The 24395-nt window shown below is 39.9% G+C and overlaps 2 protein-coding genes across 2 annotated transcripts in view; both read right to left on the reverse strand.

Moving 5' to 3' along the window:
- LOC127229472 (histone H2B type 1-C/E/F/G/I) overlaps nt 1-24395 on the reverse strand; it is a 60491-nt gene that overhangs the window by 2454 nt on the left and 33642 nt on the right. The gene's annotated exons all lie outside the window — the stretch shown is intronic.
- LOC127229462 (histone H1.2) lies at nt 5795-7298 on the reverse strand. Its single transcript, XM_051194569.1, has one exon. It carries the CDS (start codon nt 7284-7286, stop codon nt 6648-6650), a length of 639 nt encoding a protein of 212 aa, XP_051050526.1. The 5' UTR covers nt 7287-7298; the 3' UTR covers nt 5795-6647.

The following is a 24395-nucleotide window of genomic DNA, read 5'->3' on the forward strand; positions in this document are numbered from 1 at the left end:
CCTGGCTCTAATAACTAAGAATACTCACCTGTACCTAACAATGCATGATCTTGCCAGGAATCCAGGTGAGCCTTGGGCATAGTACAGTGTTTGCTGAAGCCTCACATCAGAAACGCTGGCAATAACTCAAGTAATACTGCTAATATATAAGCATGTCTGTAGACACCTCATATCACTAAGCCCAAAATGAATGTAACTAAATATTTGTCACCCCAAATTCCAAATACTCTCGTATCATTCTAAGGATCACATGAAAGTTGATTAAAGATTTTTTTTTTGTTGTTGTTTCCATTTTTTTCTTTTAGGTATTTTTGAGACAGGGCTTCTCTGTGTAGCCCTGGCTATCCAGGAACTGCTCTGTAGACCTGGCTGGCCTGGAATTCTGAGATCTGCCTGCCTTTGATGAGTGTTGGGACTCACTAAAGGCATGTGGCATGAGGTGAATTATAATTGAGATTATGATCGGGTGAACATAAAATGAAGACCTTCACTACATATGATGCAAATACTGGGAATATAAACTAAAGAAATGAAACAAAAACCCAAGCCTAAATGACTCTGATACATAATAACAAAATGACTACAATCTTAGAACTGCATCTTGGGCCTTAGAAGTTGGACATTAGATACTTGGCTTGCATTAACTTCCAGGTAAACTTCCCTCTAAACTAACAGATTATCAAATTATACATGGCCTGCCTCCCCACCTGCATCCTATATTTGTTTTGGTTTACATTCATTTTTGCAGAAGCTCATGTTCATTGAGACTCTGGCCGTGGGATGTAGCTGCTTTCTAGAATGCTTTGGATGGTGATGCCCTTATCAGAGAAAGCAGAGAGAAGCACATAGTGATCAATAAAAACAATAAAGTCCGTTATAAGCAATTTATAGATTTATTCAGTGTTGAATTAAAAAAGTGGATGACCAGAGAGAAGCCACCCCCCAACCCAGCAGACAATATTATGAATCAAGTACTGAGAAGAGCCCTCAGCCCCATCAGGAGGCTGAAGCAAGTTGATAAGGAATTTGAGGCCTGGCTGTCCTACACTACACAGAGAGTTACATAGGTCAGCATGGACAACAAAGTAACATCCTGTTTCAAAAAAAATGAATGTAAAAGTAGTTAGTTTGGATTATTATTTATAATTATTACTACCATTCAAATTGTTTCCTACCATTTCAGACTTAAGGGATTTTAATAAGTTAACTACCAGCAAATATTGCCAGACAGTCTCACAGCTAACAAATACAATAAATAAACTTGTACCAAAATGGATGATCAAGTAAAATTTCTTCAAAGGTGATTCTGTTCCAGATATAAGACTGCCTCCAGGTAGACAGAAGAAGCTGTGATAGACTGTCCTTGATTAGATTCTTAACTTGGTCAGAGCTGGCATGAAGAGACATAGGTAAGCCAGTAAAACACAAGATATTAATGAGTCTCTCTTAATGTCAGGGCCACATCAGAATTACTGCCTTCTTGGAAAGTGCTAGATACTGCCCCAGAGCACATGCTTTTGTTTTCCCTGCACTATTCACTGTGAGAACTGAATGGCAGAAAAGCATTTGAAATTTAGCTAGTCTAGTTCAAATTGTTCTTTAAATGTAGTTTATTCCAGATTAAAAATAGTTCATACGAAAAAAAGTTAACAAAGTATTTTCACATTACTTATTGAAATATTTGTTTATCCTAGACTGACAGTATTAAAATACATTTCAATTTTTTTAAATTCTAAATGCAAGATTAGAAAATTTCAGTTAAATGTTTCATATACGTTTGTGGAAAATTATTACTATATAGAAAATAATGGCTCGTAGATCAGAAGCCAAAAAATGGAATCCTTAATTTTGCCAAGCCTCCATTGTTAATCTCTATAATTGGAGTAATAGTAACACTCACCTCAATGTGCTATGCCAGGACTGTTGTGAAATAAATGTGTAATAAACAGCTACTGTGTTTGGCATACTACCATAAGTACTCAGGAAATGCTAGATCTCAATAAGTGATGTTACCACCTGCTCCTAATCCCTGATCCATTCTCTGATAGTATAGTCCTGCATTCATGGCTTTTGTTCATCTCCAGCTGGAATTTCAAATATAAAGCTATTGTCTACATTTCCTTTCAGTTGGTAGAGCTGAATTACCTGTTACCTTTAGGCCCAAGGGAAGTAATCCTATATCTTATTATTGAAAATTATAAAATTAGTAAGGATGGATATAAACTTGAAAAGATAAGAAGACTGTTACCTCAAGGTTTGCCATATTGGCATGATGATTATCTTCAACTGATAATCAGCAGATTGAGGAAATATCTGTTTTTTCCTAGCCTACCTAAAATCAGAATAAATTTGCCTTGGGAAGGAATCTCCATTCTTATACTTGGACATGGAGAATGATTCCTACCACTCTGGATATGGAAAGCGTAGTGGCATGAGGCCTTACTCAGACACCAACACTGTCAACAGGGTTTGAATATCTGTCTCCAACTAGTTTTCACCAACTGTGTCATCTTTTGAAACTTGAACCCTACTTTCCTGGGCTACCATAATTGATTCGAAGTTGCTCAGTCTAACTTCATCTTTGAGTTTCATTCATTTCCTGTGAACTCTTTGCTTTTAAATATGAATGAACTTCACAATTTTTTCTCCATTCATCTGAGCTGAATGAGTTTACAGGTCACCAGATAACTCAAAAGTAAAGGTAGACAATTTAACAAACATAAACCGAGAAAAGTTTTCCTAAACAGACCAACTTATAGCCTTAAGATAAATAGCTGGTCAGACCTAAGCCAGTCACTAATTGAAGCACTTGTTTTATAAGGAAAAGAGGGAAAAGGTTAAAAAAAAAAAAAAAAAAAAAAAAAACCAAAAAGATAGGGAGTTGTAATATTGCATCTAAAGGCTATGGGTGAGATAATTTTTTACCTCTCAAATAATTAAAAGAAAGTATTCCATATAAAAGTACAGACCAGGACTAGATATATAGCCACAACTAGAGATCATTTGTCTAGCATACACAAGGCCCGAGTACCAAAATTGAGGGAAATTTATAAAAGGAAAAACAATCTACAAAAATATGTTTCCTATATTTGGATCAATTTTAAATATCAAAATCCAATAAACTGAAACCCAAAGAAGCATTGAATGAAAATCATAAAAGCAATTATCTTTTGTGGGGAGGATTATTCGCATATGACTCTTGGAGTGTAGAAATCAAGCAAATGTATAGATTAGAAAATATGGGAAGAAGATGCACTATAGTGGATAATTTGAATAGTTCCATTACTTTGAACTTTGTTGTTATATTATTTATTTATTTACTGGTGATAGAACTCACTACAGAAAAGCATGCTGCCTTCACAAGGCATCAGTCTTTAAACGTCATTTGTGGTTTTAGTTGAAGTAACACTTTTGTTGTCTGAGTGTTTGGTTGCTTTGGTTTTTGTTGTGGTGGTTTGTATGTGCATTTGTTGTTTTGGTTAGGTTTGCTTTGTTTTTGGCAAAGTCTCTCTCCATAGCCCTGACCTTTCTGGAAGTCTGTATGAAGAGCAGGCTGACCTTGAACTCACAGAGATCAGCTGCCTCTACCTCCCAAGTGCTCAGATTAAAGGTGTGATGACCCATACCTTCTTCTGGACAAGATTTTGCTAAGTAATTCAGTTACTCAAGATCCTCCTACTTTAGTGCCCTCAGTGTTGGCTTTACAAAAGTGCCACCTCACCCTGTGCTATATTTAGCATCCACAATTATATCCCTGGTTGCTACAACTTGATTTAATTCAGGTCAGTGATATATTTCCAGTGACAGGAGTTCACATGGCTCAGGGAGGAACTGGGAAACTCCAACAAGAGATGAGGAAATATAGCTTGCACAGCTTTTATCTAGGGCCTTCCCTGTAGTTTTGCTCTATTCTACCCTTTGGCTTAAGAGATTTGGTTTCTACTTTCTGATGGCTCAGAAAAGGCCCCAGTCACCTGACAGCAGGTAACCTCTGCTCCTGGAACTCAGTTCCATCTTTTAACTATTTTTTAATTGTGAATTGTTTAGTTTTAATTCAGGGTGTCAACTATGCAGCCCTGGTTGTCCTAGAATTCACTAGACTATGATTATCTAGAACTCACAGAGATCCTGCTGCATGTTTCCAGATGGCTGGGATTCGTTTTGCCATCACACCCAGCTCAATTCCATTTTGAATAAAAAATTTCTGATTATCTCAACTGAGCCCAAATAACATCAGAAACACTCAGACATTGTCTTCATAATTTCAGAATACAATACATTAATTAACAGTGCGTATTTTAAACACTCTCATCATAAACAAAGAACGACAGCAGAGGCCTGAAGTCATCGTGAAGCTGTATTTATGTCTCCACAGCCACAGGTAGCTAACCGTACACAGGAAATAGTGCATATCCTGGACTAATATTCACTGCAAGTAAAAAAGCAAGCAAACAAACAAAAAACCATAAAAAGATGCAGTATAAAAAACAAAAATTGTAGAATATTACCTAATTTATATTCATTTTACATTAAATGACAATATTTTGGATGTAGTAGATTTAAAATAGATTTACTTATTTTTTTTCTTATGAATAGTGCTTTTAGATTTGGAAGTTTCATATGTGTTATATCTGTGCTCACCTTATGTTTCGATGGCAGACTTGTCCTAAAATTGTTGATTAATTTGCATCAATAACTAAGTAGTTTTAATGTCCACTTCCTGGGATATCCCTAAAGGAATCAAATCTCATAAAGTGTCATTGCCAACAGTAATAAAGGTAAGTTTATAGGATTAAAAATAAAAAGAAATGTTAAGAAATATTTGGAGAAGGTTTAAAGATGTTTAGGGAGATAACACAAATACCTGAACAGAAAGAAAAACATTTTGTTATTGTTTTTGTTGTTCCTTAAGAAACTTCATGATTCTTTTTAAAACAAACTCAATAAAAATGCCAAGAAACTTTCCCGAGTGATGGAATACTAGAGAATACATTAAGATACATATTAAACACAAAAATGAAAAGGAAGGAGGAGGAGAAGGAAAGGAAGCAAGGAAGATATGGTGACAAAAACCTGTAACCCCAGCTATAGGAGGCTGAGGCAGGAAGGTCACAAGTTTCAGGCCAGTTTGGGCTACAGATAGGATGAGGCCTATTTCACAAAATAAAAAGTAAAAACAAGTTGTGGAACACCTGATACCATGTTCAGTACCCTGGACAACTAATGAACTATTAAGGGAATAAGAAATAAGAAATTACTTATTTCTATTGAATTTATATGGCATCAGTTTATTATCAGTACTTGAATTCTTGCTATGTGTTAAATACCTTCCACACTGAATGAAGACTATAAGTCTACCTTAGAAACTACCAGAAAGACCCAAACAGAAACTTTACCCCAGGAATTTAGCCTATGGCAAACATGAAATTACTACAGCTGGGAAGAATTGAGACAGTTCACAGGTAGTCCTGAAGGTGGGGGTGTGGGGGTGCGGTATGGGTCTATTTACTATGCCTTACGGGGGGGGGGGTGTTCATTTAAACCGAGGACTCAAAACCACAAAGATTTTCCTTTCTTGATCTCCTGGCTTTTCCAGATGATTAACGCCTGGGATACTGAAATAAACACTGGATCCATTGCTGTGGAAATGCTTGTTGGTTTCTAAAAGGCATGCTTCCCACCACTATGGCAAACACCGGCAATAATCCAGGCTTCAAAAAAATCCTGTTAAGATTTAGTGCAAAACGGAATTCTCCATCACCTAATCTAGGAGAAAAGCTGAGGATATCAAACATGAAAATAAAGGGCTCTTATTTAAAGCATCCCAATACACCTTCAACAGATAGTAATTTATTCAAAGCGTAGCAAGAAACCTCAGTATTAATAATGCAAGGTCGATCGTTACAGTTGACACACATCTACAACCTAAACATTTCAGGAAGCCAGTTTGAGGACCATCTAAAATGAGACTGTGTGTCAAAATAAGGCAAAACAAGTCTAACAATCGGTAAGTCGCAAACAAAACAAAACAAAAAAAAAAATGGCTGACCAAGGTTGTGACGCAGTTTGACCCATCATCCTCTTTGAAGCAAACAAACCGAAAGTACGAGAAACATTAGTCCCAGGTCCGGAGTAACTGGGCGGGTGGGTCCTTTCCATAGACATTTAAATGTCTACGTTAAGGAAGTCAGCTCGTTGGCTGCACCTGATCTCCCAAGCTTCGCGACACCTTAGGAAAAGATGCTTTTCTCCACACAAGAGAAAGCTTCCGGAGACCGCAACACCGATTGGCGCCCAATCAAACTAAGGACTCAAGTCTGGGGCGGGAGTGAGCCAACCCGCAAGCAAGGCGCAACTTTCAAACCACCTAGATCAATACTGAGTAGTGCCTAGGGTTACCCTTGGCTATCGACAGCCGTGGAGTGGAGCAACAGCACTGAACACATCCTCACTCGCACAGTACAGGCACCATCTTAGGGTGAAATAGGGAGTCCACCCCGCGGGACTGACTGGACTGCATCCCATGCAACCTGCCTGCGCAGAAAGTAAGGGGAAGGAGGTAGTCACCACACAAGTGTCACAGCTCTGTCTTCAAGTGGGAGTGGTGGCTCTGAAAAGAGCCTTTTGGGTTTAAGGAGGAAGACAGCCTACTTCTTCTTGGCTGCAACCTTCTTGGGTTTAGCAACCTTGGGCTTGGCAGCCTTTGGCTTCACGGCCTTAGACGCACTCTTGGCTTTCTTAGGCTTGGCAACTTTAGCCTTCTTTGGACTCTTGGCCACTTTCTTGGTCACGGCAGCCGCCGCGGGCTTCTTCGCCTTCTTCGGGGTCTTCTTGGCGGCTTTCTTGGGGGTGGCAGCACCAGTCGCCTTTTTAGGCTTCTTGGCTGCACCCGCGGGCTTCTTAGCCTTGGCCGCGCCTGCCTTCTTGGCTTTGGGCTTGGCCTCGCCGGAAGCCGCCTTCTTGTTGAGCTTGAAGGAGCCGGAGGCGCCGGTGCCCTTGGTCTGCACCAGGGTGCCCTTGCTCACCAGGCTCTTGAGCCCCAGCTTGATGCGGCTGTTGTTCTTCTCCACATCGTAGCCGGCGGCCGCCAACGCCTTCTTGAGCGCAGCCAGGGACACGCCGCTGCGCTCCTTGGAGGCGGCCACAGCCTTAGTGATGAGCTCGGACACTGGGGGTCCGGACGCCTTGCGGCGAGCCCCTGCCGGTTTCTTGGCAGCCTTCTTCTTCGCAGGCGCCTTCTCCGCAGGAGGAGCAGCAGCAGGGGCGGCAGGAGCAGTCTCCGACATGATGAGGATGCGAATCTCAGGAACTAGTGGCTAGACACCGATAGTGTAGCGCGGGCCCAGCCGCCGTATATATAGAGCGCAGGCGCGCGCTGATTGGTGCTCCGGCGGCCTGCCTGGCTGGCAAGCTCAGAGCAGCCGCGCTGCGCCCAACTTGTGTTTGTTACACTTCACAAAAAGGAGAAAATATTAAATTGTCTTGCTCCAAATCTCCCAAGTTTGGTCGGTAAAGGATCCGAGAAGCCTCAGGCTTCGGAATATCTCTTTATTTTTTCCTCATTCCCAAAGACAACGTACATAGAAGTCCCTAACTCCCCCAACTCCAAAGGAAGTCCCAGGCAAATAGAGACCACTTTCTGTTTTTCTTCTAAATTACCTGTTCGCTCCTTTGCCCCTGAAAGTTCTTTTTCTCAGGGATTATAGGACACATGCTTCCCTTAATTTAGGAACAAAAATGAAGTGATTTCCGCTTAAATTTCCACGATTATTCTATTTCTTCGCAAGGGAAGTAACACAAGTCCTTAGTGACTTCTGAGGACGGACCCACCATAACCCTGGACTAGGACGTGGATTTCCAGTCTAAGGCAGTTTGGGCAGGTTGAGAGGGGGTTCGTAGACCTTGAGAGTGTACCATGTGGTGGGGGTCTTAGGACTTAAATATCTTATTTAAAGACACGATCAAATTCTTTTCACTGGTGGGGGCGGGGCACCCTTTTCACTTCTCCAAAGGGGGGAAAATTGAGCTGTATTTTTAAAGCTCTTAGTTCCCCTCTGAGTTTTGCAAGGTAGGGGGTCTAGCCTTGAAGAATAGTGAAAGTAAGAAGGGAAAGGATCCCCATAAGTCTGCGTAAACCCCCCCCCCCAGTATCAATTAGAGACTGAAGGATCTATTTTATAACCAGGAGCAAATGTTTGATTATTTTGCTGCAACACAGAATTTCTAAATTCCTAATTTAGAGATAGTTTGTCTTGGTACAGGAGGGCCTTCTATATTTGGAGACAGTAAGGTAAAGATGGAAATAGAGGCACTGACTTTACTAAAGGCTACGTTTGACTTAGATTTGATCAATCTGAAGATTTGAAATAGAGGATGGAGGGAATTTTTAACTGAAAGATAAGAAACAATGTAAGTAGTGGAGAGCTCTGTGTCACCTCGTCTCAGCTTTTCTGAATAAGAAAATCTGTATTCTACTCGAATTTGCTTTGTAAGTTTACACTCTTTAGCTTCATATTTCATCATTAAGCACCAATTAATATTTTTGTTGTTGTTGATAGAGAAAATGGCAGGCAAACTCTCTACTGCTATAATTAATACAATTCAATATTTAGGAGCAAAGGAAGTTCCCCCAATTCTATCAGAAATCTCTATTAAAGTATATGTATACAAGAAAACATGTGAAGTTGTTAGCATTAAAGAGTGGTAAAGTAACAAGGTTATACAAATTGAGTTCAGGGGTGTTTGCAAAACAAAGTGTATTTTCTGAGATTGAGAATGAGCCTGTGGTTTCACTTAGTAACATTTGTTTAGTGTTTGGAAACAGCATATACTAGGCTTGCTCCTCTGGGAATTAACGGCCTAATGAGATTAGGGATGAATGAACTACCCACAGTAGAGCTACTTTAGAATCTACATCCTGTGTGGACTTTGAAATGGGAATTGTAAGACATTCTAAAAAGTATATAAACTACTGAAGCACATTCAATACTAATATGGTTTACTAACAGAAATAAGAACATGTCACTTGCTCTGATTATGTGGGGAATGAACGGATGAATGCCTTTTTCATCTGATAAGTGTTCATCTCCCCTGGGAAAATAGCTGTGTACCATCTACCTCCCCCATGCTCACTTGTCTTCCCTTCCCTGTAAATTAGCAACTTATTTTTAAATCCGAGTCTGTGATTCCTTTATTTATTATGACCCTTCAAGCTGAGTCACTCAAATCATAGCTCTTTAAATGCAATTTGCTAATAATTTTGCCCAGTGTAACTGCAAATGAATTATTTGCAACACAAAAGATAACCCCAAAAGTTGTTTGTATTGTACAATACTAAATTGTATCTCTAACTTTTCAGTCTTTACGCAGCACTCTTTCCATCCCTGAGAAAATCACACTTTATCATCCTGTATCCTTTGAACTAACTTTTGTCATCCAGCTTGCTTACTCACTGATGAGTCCAACCATTCTTTGACAGGTATATGAGATTACCACATGTGGTATTTAAATGTGAGTCATATTTTTAACTATTTGAAAATTATACACTGGTGCTTGATTAGTCAGCTTGCCCTAAGGTCATCCAATTAGAATCTTCAGAAGTCACCCTCTAAAATGGGAACATCAACTTTAAAGCACTCATGGAGTCTTAGATTTTGAAATAAGTTGAATAAGCTTGTGGGAAAGAAAACTTTTATTAATATGAGTTCCAAGCAAAAGTGCAGATTATAGATATGACCTTCCCATGAAATGAGGACACTGATGAAACATTGTGGTGATTGTCATGTAATCTTGTATATTTGTATGTATGATGAAGATTGCACATAGCTAGGCTTTTGTCATGTCATACTGTTCAGGTTGTGTTCCCATGCTTGGCAGAATTAAATTTATAGATAATGTAATATCTAGTTTGTAAGGATCTGGAGAAAAAAAAAAAAAGCTTAACAGCCAGATACATTCATAGGAGGGTAAGAGTAGTTAGGACAAGTGTAAGGAATGCAGGCTTACACCTTTTCTTTTCCATTTCCTCCTTCCAACGTGATGGAGTGGGGTTGGAACAGCTTGTACCTAGTTAACCATTATTAGTTGGCCATTGGATATCCCCTAACAGATACTAGTATATGTGTCAACTTTGATTGATTGGAACCTGCTTTTTCCTAACTCATCAAGGGATGATGCTAGAAGCCACAGCCATGCCTCCTTCAAAATGATGGCTGATGCACTGTGAGATACTTTGGGCAGCCTAAGAAAAGCTGCACAAGTGATGTCAAGAGATTTAGAGCCTTGTACTGTGTTTTCTCACTTCAGCTCATTTATACAATTAACATTAAGCAGTGTTTCTGTTATTTTTATCAGTCTCCTCAGGCAGATGACAAACAGTTACAAGATCAAACCTTTACTATGTTTTCCCCAGATATCTGAGCACCAGAGGGGTCAAGACCTAAGTTACTGAACTTCGTTCCCTGATGCACTGTCAAATGCAGTGGGAAAATGCACATACACAATGGTAGGAAAGCGAGGAACTTAATACAAATAGAGAATTACAAAAAGAGAGACACACTGCAGAACTTTCCCCTGACACTTTGGATTTAGAATTGCCAACTGAGCTCTAGAATATATGACCTCCTCTTCCTTCTTCCAACTTTCTTTTTTTTTTTTTCCAGAAAAGACTTTAAAACAATTTCAAAACCTCAATGCCACCTTCCAAAGATACAGATTTGTCAATCATGAGAATACACTTTTTTTTAACCTCTTCTCTCTAAGTCTCCTTACAATAAAAGCACAAGAGGCAGACATAAAATAGACACCTTGGCCAGAATATTATCTCACACAATGGTTGTTTTGTAGGAAATAAGATATAAAGACTGTGCTAAATATACTAAGACATTATTTTGTTGTCCTGGACCACCAGCATGCTGTGGACACTGCACTGGATGTTCTGAGCACTCACTTAAGCACAGAACACTCTCTGTGACGATAAACAAAGATCAAGCAAAGAGAGCTTCTCCTGTTGAGACCAGTCACCTACTGGGACAGACACAGACAAGCATTTCAGAGCAAGAACTCTTGATAGGAAAGCAAATGCCCAAAAGAAAAAGAAAGATAAGAAAGGAGGCTAATGTGTAGGCTAGACCTTTTCCTTAATCAATGAGAGATACAGCTGTGAAACTGTAACATAGGAGAACTGCTTAAGCCCAACACTGGGGATAGACCGGCAGGAGGACAGAAATTCAAATGAAAGTTCAGGCCATCATGTACTATGTGAAGCCTTTCTCAAATAGAAAACAAACAAGGAGAATAGATTAACAGAGTGGTCCTCAAGCTCTTAACTTCCAAGCCCTTTTCTACTCTGATAATTTAGCAAATCCTTTGAAAATCTTTTTATATATTAAATTTGTAGCATGTACCATTTTGGGAATTGAAGCACGGTATTACAATAGTAATCTGATAGTTGATAGCCATGATTTGATAATCCTTTAAGATACAAACTTAATTAAATGTACTTATCACCATATGCTATTCACATGCATGTTATGTATTCTACACTACAGATTTCTATTGAGTATATAAAGAAACCATACAATGTCAGCTGGAAAGTTCTTCATGCTTTAGCCCATTGAGATGTTCCATACTAGACTGACCCAAAATGTGTAACGTTGCTTGTGGGGGTAGAGGTTACAATTTGCTGGTGGTGATGGGGCTGGAGACACAGTTTTGAAGTAACCAGGCTCAGTTTTAATTCCACTTCCTCCATTCGTGTGCTAGGGACACTGCAACAACTTCCACTTAGAAATAGTGAGGGATAAGTATTGAGTGTCCCTCTTCTAGCTTTGGAGTAGGCTCACTCATTCACTCCTATTTAAGTTATTCCCATTAGACTATTAAGATATAAGAACCCTCTGTTGTGGGCATGATTCTGAGAAAGATGTCTTCCCCTGAGTCTTGAGAGGTGGATAAGAGTAGGTCAAGTCCAACAAGCTGTTTCATTCTTCCTGTTTATTTGTTCTTTTCTTAGATGCATTCCCAGGGTCCCAGATCCCAGGTGTTACCCTAATAAGAGGAAATGGTGCTAAACCATCACACATGGGAAGGAATGGTGTGTATATGTCTGTGTGTGCACGTGTGTGTGTGTTTGCACAGGTGTAAACAAATGTGGGGACCAGTAGAGGAGTAAGTAATGCAAAGCTATCACTCTCCACTTAAGGGTATGTCCTGACATTCATGTCCACCATTCAAGCTTGTAAAGACTCTCACATAATCCCTCTGTCCCTGCTTCCTCATTCCAGGATGATCATAGGTTTGAGGACAGGGGGTATGGCTGGTGAATTCAGAAGAATCATGATGTTTCATCTCTCTGCTTATATTCCCAAATTAATCTCAATCTGCTAATATTAAACAGAACTTCGGATGTGACCAAATTCTTATCAAGTATATTGTCCTAAGATTTGTAGCAGTCAATACATAAAATATACTTGTCATGGTTAATAGCAGCATGTTTTCTTTATGATTTCACAAAACAAAGCAGCATTGTATATTAATCAAAAACCTATCTATACTGGATCATAGTTCAATTATCTGAGTTAAATTCAGCTTTGCTGTTTTCTGGCTGTTTAACCTTGTATGAGTTAGTTAACCTACCTATGCCTCATGAAAAATGGCAATAATAATACCATATATTTTATAGGTTGCTATAGGATCTGGGAGTCAATGCTTATAGCTCTGTCATATTTACAATGTTTGTCATTTTTCATATGTACATGCAGAGAAAGAATAAAAATTATTTTAAAAATATTGTACATAAACACCTGGGTACTAACTTGTCCCCAGCCTTGTCAGAGATGATGTGAGGCCCATAGACAGCCAACTGAACACCACCCAAAACAGGCATTTCCAGCACTGTGGTCATCCCAGCTAACGACATCCTATCTAGTGCTACTCTTATAGTCTCAGCCTTAACACTTCAGGAAAAGAAGAGGGAGAACTCAAGCTTCTCTAAAACCATGCACTAAGTCTTAGCACTTTTATGCCCCCACCACATTCAAACAGGTATTAACTTTTCTACTGAAGCCATGGGTGGTGACATACTCCTTTAATGCCAGCACTAGGGACAATGAGGAAAGCAGATCTCTGTGAGTTTCAGGCCAGCCTGGTCTACAGAGCAAGTCCCTGGACAGGCAGGATTATACACTGAGATTTTATTAAAACATAGATTGGGGGTAGGAGTGGTGGTGTGGTGTCTCATACTTGTAATCCCAGGTCTCTGGAAGGTAGGGCAAGCGGATTCCTGAAAATTGGAGACCAGTTTAGACTACATAATGAGATAGGTCGTTTCTCAGAGAGGGAAAATGTCAATTGAACAAAACTTGAACAAGATAATACTTTTAAGTTCCTATATGAAAACTACACAAAACAAAAGCACACACCTTCCTACCAATTAACTACTTACCAACATATTTAGTTTTATAAAAACAGGTTTTCACCCCTGCAAATACAAAGTTTGTAGCTTGCAATCACAGCCATTTACATGTCATGTACTTTGCTTTCGTAAACACTAGATGGCAGTCCTAAACAAGAATGCTGCCTTTAGATGCTATTTAAATTTCTCTTGACCTAGATAATTATTCATCCTTGACTATGTCCATATTTTTCTATCTCTTTCAGAAGTTATTGGCATCATTTGGCAGATAATCATTCTGATTGACTGGAAATCCATGACATGCAACATTCCCACAGACAGGAAACATGGGAAGAAGAAATTAAGTGACCTGGACTCACATCTAAGTGGTCTGGAAAAACCACCTTGGCTCATTCACTACACAATGAGTTCATCAGCAACTACAATAAGCCTATCACTTGCCTGCTGGGCTTAGGGAATAACAAAGTAAAAGGACAGTCTGTTTTCATGTAGAAGCTGGACAAGAGGGTTCTTCAAAAAGATGAGAAAGAGCTCACAGTGGGTTCATTCTATATGGTGGTAGAGTTTAATAATAGAGCCATAATTTATTAAATTGGTTCCTCATATTTTTTAAGTAAAATGACCACAGTGACAGGCTGACAGGACACCACTGTGCAAAATGGTCTGGGGATAAATAGAAAGATGGGAAGTTTAAAAAGATACACAAGGCAAAGGAGTCCCTCACCTGGTGTCTAGTTAATTGCAGCTAAATTACCAGTATTTACTATGAAGGTGGTCTGTGTAGAGACAATATTCCTTTTGTATTGAGATGTTTCAAATAAGCAATGAACCGTGCTTAAGGTCTCAATACCTATGACCCTTCAAAAGGTCTTTATCCTTTCCTGTATATCAATCTGCAACTTTCTGGGGAGCTAACAAACAAGATTATAAACTTCACTTACAGAAACAAAACAAAACAAAATAACACTCATGTAATCTTTGTGCCCATGGTTTTACCATATCAACTGTAATCCCACCAATATACTGCCCTATGAATACAATCAGGAGTTTCCCTATGATCTCACTTAAGTCCCTGAGAAACCAGCCTGACTTCTGAAGCCACCAAATTCATGACCACTATAAAGTCACTTATGCACTAACCTATTGGGAAGCCCAAATAGACACTGCACATCTTTGTCTATAACTGAACTTAAATCTATGTTGACATATCTTTTTGTTAAACTCTAACTCTGCTTACCATGACTTCTCCTGAAAATTTTTTTTTCTTTCTTTTTTTGAAGTGCCAGCCTGCATCCTGGCTCCATCCAAGTAGGTGTCTCTAAGAAGAACCCAGAATTATGCGTTGGCCCTGAACCCTTCCTGAAGATCACAGCACAAGCTCATGTCTTTAGGGAGAAAATTGTGAAATTCATAATTAAGGTCTCGGTAATCATGACAATAAATGGATTGATTATAGTATGCCAACAAGGAGATACAAAGGCCCCATAACTGTATACTGTGCTCAAGGTCAGCCCAGCACCTGATTGCAACACGCATTCCTGAGACATACTCCCAACAAATCCAAGAAAAGTAGGCTGCACTAAAGTGTGATTATATGCAAATCTGACTGAATAGGTAAACCTTGTCATTATTAAAATAAACAACACAAAGTAATATAATTAAAACATCATGGGAGGGGAAAGAAAACAAACAAACCAACATTCAAACCAGACATGATGGTACATGCCTGTAAATCTCAGCACACACACACACACACACACACACACACACACACACACACACACACACACACACACACACAGAGCCTGAGGCCAGAGGCCAGCTAGGACTACATAGCAGGAACAAATGAATAAGAAATAATTTTTTACACATATGCAAAACTCTTAGTTCAAACTGCTAACTAGTAATTTTAAACAATGTTGGACAAAGAGCCAAACAAGAAGGGTTTGGGTTGCTTGACACTGTAGTTGTCCAGGGGGAGGAGAAGCGTTGAAGAGAAACAACATAAAACAGTTCCCTCAGCTCTGCTCAGTTCCTCACACCAGGCTTGTGCAATTGTGGATATTTGCACTATTAGACCCTGCATGGTTTTCCAAGTTAGATCTTTGGCTGGGGAGTGGCTTCAGATCTTACCCCTGGCTAATCATTCACTTGGACAGTTAGTCAGCAGATTCAATAACCCTTCCACGTACAGAGACTTTTGAGGCAAGTCTGATTATACACAACTGACCATGACAGGGAGAAGATGAGGGTTCCACCCAGTCAGGTCTGTTTCAAGGGTCTGCCATATAAGAATTTCTTAACAGTATTTTCTGTTTCTTTATTTCTGAGACTGAGTCTATTAGAAAGGAATCTAAAAAATGGCCAACCGTAAACTTTTTTTTAAAAGACATATTTACTCTGTGACCAAAGCGGGCCTAGATATATTTAATTCAGGACAGCTTCAAACTGCATACTCATCACAGTCCTGCCTCAGTTTCCCAGTGTTTGGAATACAGAATTGGGCCACCATACCTAGTTCAAATTTCTTAATAGGAACAAGTTAACAAATGGAGAAGAACCTCACTCCAATGGAAAGAGCCATTTTGCTTTTTCAAGCAGCTGTTATGATGGACAGGTAATTTCTTGCATAGCACCTAGGGCTCCAGGACAAAACTGGTAATGTTTTATTTCTGTTAGTTTAGTCCAGACACCAAGAGAGGGGATGGCTGTTTGATGGGAAAGTCACCTCAACTGTGTCTTAAGGGCAAGTGCAGAATTCAGCTGGGACCACAAGCACTGTCTGAAGCTAAATATATTTTTTTCTTTCTTTCTTTCTTTCTTTTTTTTTTTTTTTTTTTTTTTTTGTTTGTTTTTTTGTTTTTGTTATTTATTGAGATAATCACGGTCTAAGCCATTTATAACAGAATACTGGACTCTTTCCTGATAGAGAGTGAGAGGCTCAGATAAAAGTGCTATCAGGCAGGCCTGGTGACACAGGCCAGTCATCACTGCTGTTCAATACACTAAGGCAGAAGAGTTGAAACTTCAAGGCCTGCCTGGGCTACAGAACAAGTGTAAAGCCTGGGCAACTTAGCCAGACCCTTATCAAAATGAAGATTAAGAAATGGACTGGGGCAGAGATCCACAGCCAAGCACTGGGCCAAACTGTGGGAATCCTGTTGAAGAGAGGGAGGAAGGATTGGGCCAGAAGAAGGCGTGGCCATTATTAGTGAATCCCTTCTATCTGTGTCTTCATTGAACCAGTACTGACTCCAGCATCAGACTGGAAGTGCTGAGACATTCTCCTCTGTGAACTGTTGTGAGACCACCATTGTTTAGACTGTTGAACACATCTGTATAATAAAAACCCTTTTAATATTGAAAAGGAGAGAGAGAGAGAGGGGGGGGGCTTGGAAAACAGCTCAGTTGTGGAGTACTTGCCTACCATGTTCATGGCCACTAGGTTGAATCTCCAGTTCTAGAAGAAGAAATTGGTAGGAGCAGTGGTAGTATATCAGGGTATATAGTCATAACAAGCTAGAGTTTTCCTGAATTGGGTGCCAGGCGCCATGCTGAGGGCTTCAAATACCATTTTAAGAGACTAGGAATTAAACAGATTCCCTGGTAGGCAGACAGTTAAGGAGAGGGGTCATGGCTAGGTAATAAAGGTGGCAAATTCCCAAGATGAGTAGCTTCTTCTTTGCCCTCCTGACCAGAGACAAAAGCCTGGTAGCTTAAAACAATAGCCTGGCAGGCTTTTCTCCCTTCAGTATGCCCTTGTTCATAGGTTGGCTCACGAAATTGGAGGCCTAACCAGAACAGGTTACACAACTGTTATGGGTCAATTGACCATACTGTCTTCCTTTAAACTGACCGACTCTATCTAAATAAGGGACTTAAGAACAAATAGTCCCTGAGAAGAGACTGGAGTTTTGTGCTTCCTGAGTGCCCGCTCTGCTTTGTAGGGGGTCTTTTTCTCTATGTCTGCTGCACTGCATGTGTCTCTCCTTGCCCTCAGAAAAGCCTTTCTTAAACTGCTGGTCTGCCTGCTGCTCTCTCCAGTTCATAAGATGCTGAAATGGAGATATTTTTCATGCTTTTTAATTCTATACCTGGGAGAGAAAATGAACCCAACCAACATCCCTATACTCTATCAGCATTTCCAGTTTACTTTTAAATATCCTATGAAATAACTTGTTTATCTTTTGTTTTACAAATAAACAAAGTAAGATTCATAGTTTTAAATCAGTTTATAATACAACTGACTGCTTGCAAACTGGTTTTAATTCCAAGATCTAAGAAAGTTGGGGGGTTGGGGTGGGGCGGTAGGGCAGATATAGGTATATAACAGGAACTTAGCAATTGCTTTGCTAAAAAGCTATCTGCCACTTTTCTCTTAGGCCTGCAGGTACCCGATGAGTTAGAAAACAATATACAAGGTTGATATCTGTAATATGTAGTGATATCTTGCTTCTACAAATAAAGCTTGTCTGAAGATCAGAGAATGGAGCTTGTCACTAGCTAACCATAGAGGTATAGAGGTCTATATCGTTACTTTGACAGGAACTGGAATCACCTAGAAGACAATTCTGCAGGCACCTGTGAGGGATTGTTTAGATCAGGTGGGCCTTTGGGTACACCTGTGAGGGATTATGGTGGTTAAGTTGAGGTGGGTAGACTAGCTAGCTGGGAAGGAGGTTCTAGACTACACAGAAAAGAGAAAGCTAGCTTAGCATGAATATTACTGATTTTTCATTCTGGAGGAAGTATAGTGTGACTGCAGTTTGTGCTCTTGCATTAATTGCCGTAATGTCTTGTGCCTTCAAGACAGCCAAAGTAGCCTCTTCCTTAAGTTGCTGTGTCAGTGTATTATATCACAGCAACAGGAAAAAAACTAAGGAAGCTAGCGTCTTCACTTTCATTTTATGTTTGTCTCCTTATTGACTTAATACTTTTGGTCAGATTCCCACCCAACTTTGCAGGTAGACACATTAACCAGTCAAGCACTATCGATTGATAGCTATTAATCTTCTCTTTTCAAAACTGAGAACACTAAGGCAAAAGTAATTAAGCTTATGTTCTTGAGGTTGCTCAGAGGACAGAGAAATTTGCTTTATAGGTCTAGTGACCTGAGTTGGGCCTCCAGATCCCAGAGATTGACAGGAGAGATTCAACTCCAGAAGGTTGTCCTCAGACTTCCACATAAGTGCCTGAGGCTTGAAAATCATGCGCACAAAAAACAAAACAAAAAAAAAAAAAAAAAAAACACATATTTCTTTTAATTTTACAGATTTGCAGGAAGATCCTATGCAGTAAACTGTTCACTGCTGGTTCTTACAAGATCCTCTTCCATCCCACTGGAAATTTGTTTTCTTCCCTGAAGAATTCACCCCTGCAGGCAATTTAGCTTCCACAACAGCAGAGCCTCATCAGCAGAGCACCCCACATGATGATACTGGGTGACCCATTGATATGACTGTCCCCTCTGAATGAATAGTTTACCCCATTGTGGTGGTTTGAATAAGAATGTCCCCCACTTGCCACCCATAGACACATATATATTTGAATGCTTAGTCACTAGGAAGTGACACTAAATTGAAAGAAAAGGATTAGGAGGTGTGGCCTTGCTGGAGTAGGTGTGGCCTTGTTGGAGGAAGTACCTCCCTGGGGTTGGGCTTTGAGGTTTCAAAAGCTCAAACCAAACCCAGTCTCTCTTTGTCTGTGGATCAGGATGTAGCTCTCAACTACTTCTCCAGGACCTACATACATGCCACCATGCCTCCCACCATGATGGTAATGGACTACACCTCTGAAACTGTAAGCAACCCTCCAGTTAAATGTTTTTCTTTTATAAGAGTTGCCCTAGTCATAGTGTCTCTTTACAGCAATGTAACAGTGACTAAGATACCCATGGTGAGAACTAAAGTTGACCTCCAAACACAAACAGTCATTTTATAGTGGGAATAATAACTTTTGAGGCCATTCAAAACCAGACTTGAGATAGGGATCAGCTAGATCATAACGAGGCAAACAGTTGCCATCTGCCCCAGCTTCTTCAGTATTTAAAGTTAAAGCTCATGTCAGCAACCCCCGTAACAAGGCTGAGAGTTCTGACACATATCCCTATGTGGCTGTATCAGATAACGAAACTCCTATTCTTCCACACTATCACCATTTCATATTCTGTGTAGGAGTCCTGGTTTGCCAGGACTCCCCAAGACACAGCTGCTACCTGGCCTAGCATTCAAGCAATATGTACATATCGGGAGTGTCATAAATGATGACCAAGTGTACATGATGAGTGTTCACTATCTCAGCAGCACTTCATATGCCTCCCATACACCTCATTTCCCATGTTGTTATTTCCATTTCTGCAAGTGTATAGTAAATAGTAATAAATAACAGTAATGGTAAACAAAGAGTCCCGAACTCTTTACCCTTTGATTTTTGGAATATCTCCGCTGCAAGTTGAAACTGAAATAAGCCACAGACTGAGCCTGGACTCGGGTCAAAGCCAGATTCTCCAAAGGGGATGGGGAAAAGTATAAGGGAGGGGGAGGGAAGTGGAATTAGAGAGAATGGGCCTCCCCTTGAGTAAATGGGTCAGAGCGACAAGGTTGGAACACAGAAATTGTTTAGATAACAAGTGAGGTGTGTTTTAAGGAGAGGAAGAGTTGTGTCTGAAATCTGAGAGAAATCAAGGAGTCCCATGCGAGAGGGAGTTACTGACAGTTCCCCCAAATTTGGTTTCTATTATCAATGAACGATGAAAATCATCTTGGGACATCAGAACCTTGTATTTTACAAATGATCTGGGCTGTGACCTCAAAAGAGGCTAGGCTCCACTCTTGCCTCTAAGACTGTTGAGACAATGGATCTCGTGGAATTGGCATCTCCCCAGAAGCTCGTTGCTGGGAAACCGAAAAAGTTGAGACCCAGCGCCAGCTACAAGAGGAACTTGTCTCCCTGAAAAAGATTTTATACAAGCTGACAAGTTGTCAAGCCAAAGCCACAACCTGAAAAGGAATGCCTAATTATGTGTATGCCTTATCCTCTGCTTATTCCTGAATTTCATGTCAGTGCCCAAAGACAGACAGAGTGGGGTGGGGGTATCATTGCTCTTCTTTCTAATGTGGTCTCAATAAATCTCCTTCTTCTTTTCTTCTCTTCCCCCTTCTTCCTACTAGTACTTCTATTATTTGTGTGCTTGTTTTTGTCTTTGTTTTTTAGGTAGGGTTTCTCTGTGTAGCCCTGACTGTCCTGGAACTCCCTGTGTAGACCAGGCTGGCCTCCAACTCAGAGATCCATCTGCCTCTGCCTCCTGAGTGCCAGGATTAAAGAGATTTACTACTTGTATCCCTAATTGCTCAACTGGAGATGGGTGAAGGCCTAGCTTATTACGGCTTTCAGAGCACAGGCTCTGACCCTAATAACTCTGGCAACAACCTGACCAAAATCACAAGAACCTAAAATAAGAACTTGAGTGACAATTAAACACTAACCAATGAAGTGGATTCATATTTTAACATGAAAAAGGCATTTACATCCTGATCAAAAATTCAGTGTGAGAAAGTGAGTTACTTTTGTGTTTCCATTAATGAGGTGGAGAGTCAGAGCCAGATTCTTATTACAATTATAATTATGTATCACCTCACCTAAAATAAGCAGTTCTAACTCTTCCTGGAACTTGGAACTGAATTTTCCTTTTAGAGACCAGGGCATCTGTCATTATTTATAGCTTTTCTTATTATTTGGTACTTTTCTTAACTCTTTTGTGAGGATTCCCTGACCACTCTCTGGTCAGTCGGTCTATTTCCAGTAAGGGCTAACTTCCTTATTTGAGGCAACTTCCTTCTTACTGTGTGGTCACATGATGACCTCAGTTGCAATTTTGAAGCAACAGGGTAACTAGAAATTGCTTGAGGTTATGAACTCTCAGAACCCACCCTCAATTATGTACTTCCTCCAGCAAAGCTGTCCCACCTTCCCGTATATCAACAGGGAACCAAATGTTCAAGTACCTGAGCCTATGGTGGGGTGGGGTTGTTCTCATTCAAACTACTACAACATGATCAGCTTACAGAATGGAGTTTTAACTGAGCATAAAGGAATAGACACTTTAAGAGGACATTCCTATGAGAACCTGCTCCAGAAAGTACTTGTTCTAGAAAGTGTTTCACAATCACACTTCCTGAAGTATGGTGTGTTATGTTGCTAAGACCTGTGTTTCTATGATGATAGGCAAAGAAGACCTGATGGAACATATCAATGTTGGGCGAACGTGGCCATCTCCAAAGAAAACCTGGTTTCCTGGTGAAGTCTGTATTGGTTCCTTACTTTATGTGAGAGAGGAAACAGGTAAGCTAAAGTTGGCTGACCAGGTGACTCTAGGATCTCTCACCTATGCAGAGAGATAGGAGGAAGTTCTTAGAAAGCAACATGCCAGTGAGTGTGGAAATATTTCAAAAGTGTATTACTGATAAGCCCTAAATGTTGTGTATTTCTGTTCACAGTTTTTATTTGACCCTACAGAGCTGTGTGCATGCTTACTTTAGCAGGCATATTTTGTGCTTTGAGGAAGTTAGTCTAATCAGTCAGGAGTAATTGTATGTGAATGCATTCATGACAAACTCAGAGTCACCAATAACGCATCAGTGTCACATTAAGTAAAGATACCAAAGCACTTCCACTTAGTGTCATTTACCCAAGAGCAAGCCTAGCTTGCAATTCCCTATGCCATATCCCTGTGGCTTTTGTCCTTCCAGTATGGTGTGTAAGTCTGAATCTGTGCCTGCGTGGAGTTTGTCTTGTGAATCTGTCCTGTGTCTGTGTCTTTTTTTTTTTTATAAGGTCTTTGTTCTCTCTTTTATTGAACAGAAAGTATCACATGGGGAAGGAATGGAATATTTTGCAGAAATCTTTATAGTTGTACTATCTCTAACTGGTTTCCAACTGAACTGGTAGCAAACTGAATGGAAAAAGTCATTGTTTATTATCTGTGTGATTAATTCAAGAATTATTGTAGACAGCCCCACCTGCCAAAACTAAAGCAAGGACTTACTCCATCAAAGTTCTGTGAAAGTCTCTAAATGTATAAACTGTGCCTTTTGGCTTATGTAATTCCACTTCTGGCTAACTGTTCTTGTTAACTCATGTCAACCCAGGACATGGCTATTGTGCTTAAAAGCTCACCCTAAAACAGACTCAGTGCTACACTGGGATGCCAAGCACCCACTATAGCCCCCATCCAGCTAATGAAGACCCTCTATTAGCTTAAACACATGTCAGTCTTATCTGGTGAATACCCCACAACACATTACCCTTTGGTAATGATTTAAAATTACAGCTATGCATTAGCTTAGGTTGTAAAAGTTGACTATGTGGAAAATCAAGACAAGTAAGTTGTTTGTTACATTGTTCTCTTAAAGGCAGGTTAAATAGACTAAGTACACAGAAAGGTAGAAATTTTCAGTCTTAAGTGACCTCAAGGTGTATTATTAACTATGGCTGTGACATCCAGCAAAAGTTCCAGTGTCTTATGATGGAAGAGATATTTCTATAATATTGCATCACCATGGGGGAAAAGAGGGAACACAGCTTACTGTAGAGTTAGCTTCTGGGTTTTTAGGCCAGAAAACAGTTTCTACACTACTAGCTCCAAACTCCTTTAAGCAGTGAGAGCTCACTGCAGCCATTGACTGTATTCAGCAAGTGGGTTATAGAATGTTCTTGATCTTCCAGATCCATTCACCAGTTCCTGCCAGGAACACCATCAGTGTGGAAGGGCATATGTGTGTGCTCACTCTGCCAACATATTCCCTTTGTCTCTCTCAGTCACTCTCCACCCACCGTTCAAGGAAAACTTGCAATAAATTCCATAGATATGTTTGGTTGAACGAATCCATAATAGCACATTCTGTTTTGCTTGCGTGCATTTTCCATTTATTGAAGGCATGTCTTATGGTGAATATGGTCATTGAATATATTGCTGTAGTGATATGTTTTTATGAAAATACCTCTTGCCTTCAAAGAAAATTAACTCTTTCCAAACCTTGCCACCAAGTTAATAACAAGCCTTGAGATTATTTAAGGCTATGTACTTACCTTATTATCCTACTGTGTACTCAGCTTATTTTAGTTTAACCTGCCTATAAGAGAACAATGAAACCTACCTTATATCTTGATTTCCCATGTAATCAACTATTGGAACCTAAGCTAAATACATGTATTTAATCTTAAGTTATGCACTCCTTTCCAGAATTGTGTGTGTGTGTGTGTGTGTGTGTGTGTGTGTGTGTTATCATTTACTGAAAGCAGTCAATAGTTTGAAAGAAACTTTAAAGCAAATATCTCATAATTATTGGAAGCAACATCTGAATATAGGTTCCTAACATTTCTATGCTTTTGAGTGCTACTCTGAGTCATTGTCAGTAAACTTACTTTTGGAAATCTCTGTTAAAGATCTCTGAAAAGAATCCCTTGTTCATCGCATGTACCATGTTTTCTGTCTAGTCCAATAAATACAGAGGAAAGCTCCTCTCCAGTCATGGGCACAGATACAAACAGGTACACACACACACACACACACACACACACACACACACACAGGTACAATAGATAGGCACCAGGGGCAGATCATACATACACAACTGACAACAGATAGGCCAATAAGCACAGACTAAGGAAGATGGAAGACAGAGGGAAACAAGTGGAGAATTTAAATTTGGTCAAACTAATTCAATAGGGAAATATGTGGTTTTTTATTTTTATGTGTATTTATTTCTTAATGTAAGGTCAACACATTTTGTTGCCCCCACATTGAGATTTCCTCAATGCATTAACTGACATGCAGTGCTCTAATTTGATACAGTACAGAATTCCATTACCTCAATGAAGTAAGCAGACCTGCTGACACTGCCTCATGAGCCTTTTGAATTATAAACCATAAATGGAGTGGAAGCCATAGCCTGACCTTCCTTCCTTAATGCATAAGGATCCC

This window comes from Phodopus roborovskii, unplaced genomic scaffold (assembly GCF_943737965.1).
Source record: "Phodopus roborovskii unplaced genomic scaffold, PHOROB, whole genome shotgun sequence".
Lineage (NCBI taxonomy): Eukaryota > Metazoa > Chordata > Mammalia > Rodentia > Cricetidae > Phodopus > Phodopus roborovskii.

Excerpts from the sequence above, each read along its gene's own strand:
- LOC127229462 (XM_051194569.1), bottom strand. The coding sequence starts at position 7,286 with ATGTCGGAGACTGCTCCTGCCGCCCCTGCTGCTGCTCCTCCTGCGGAG.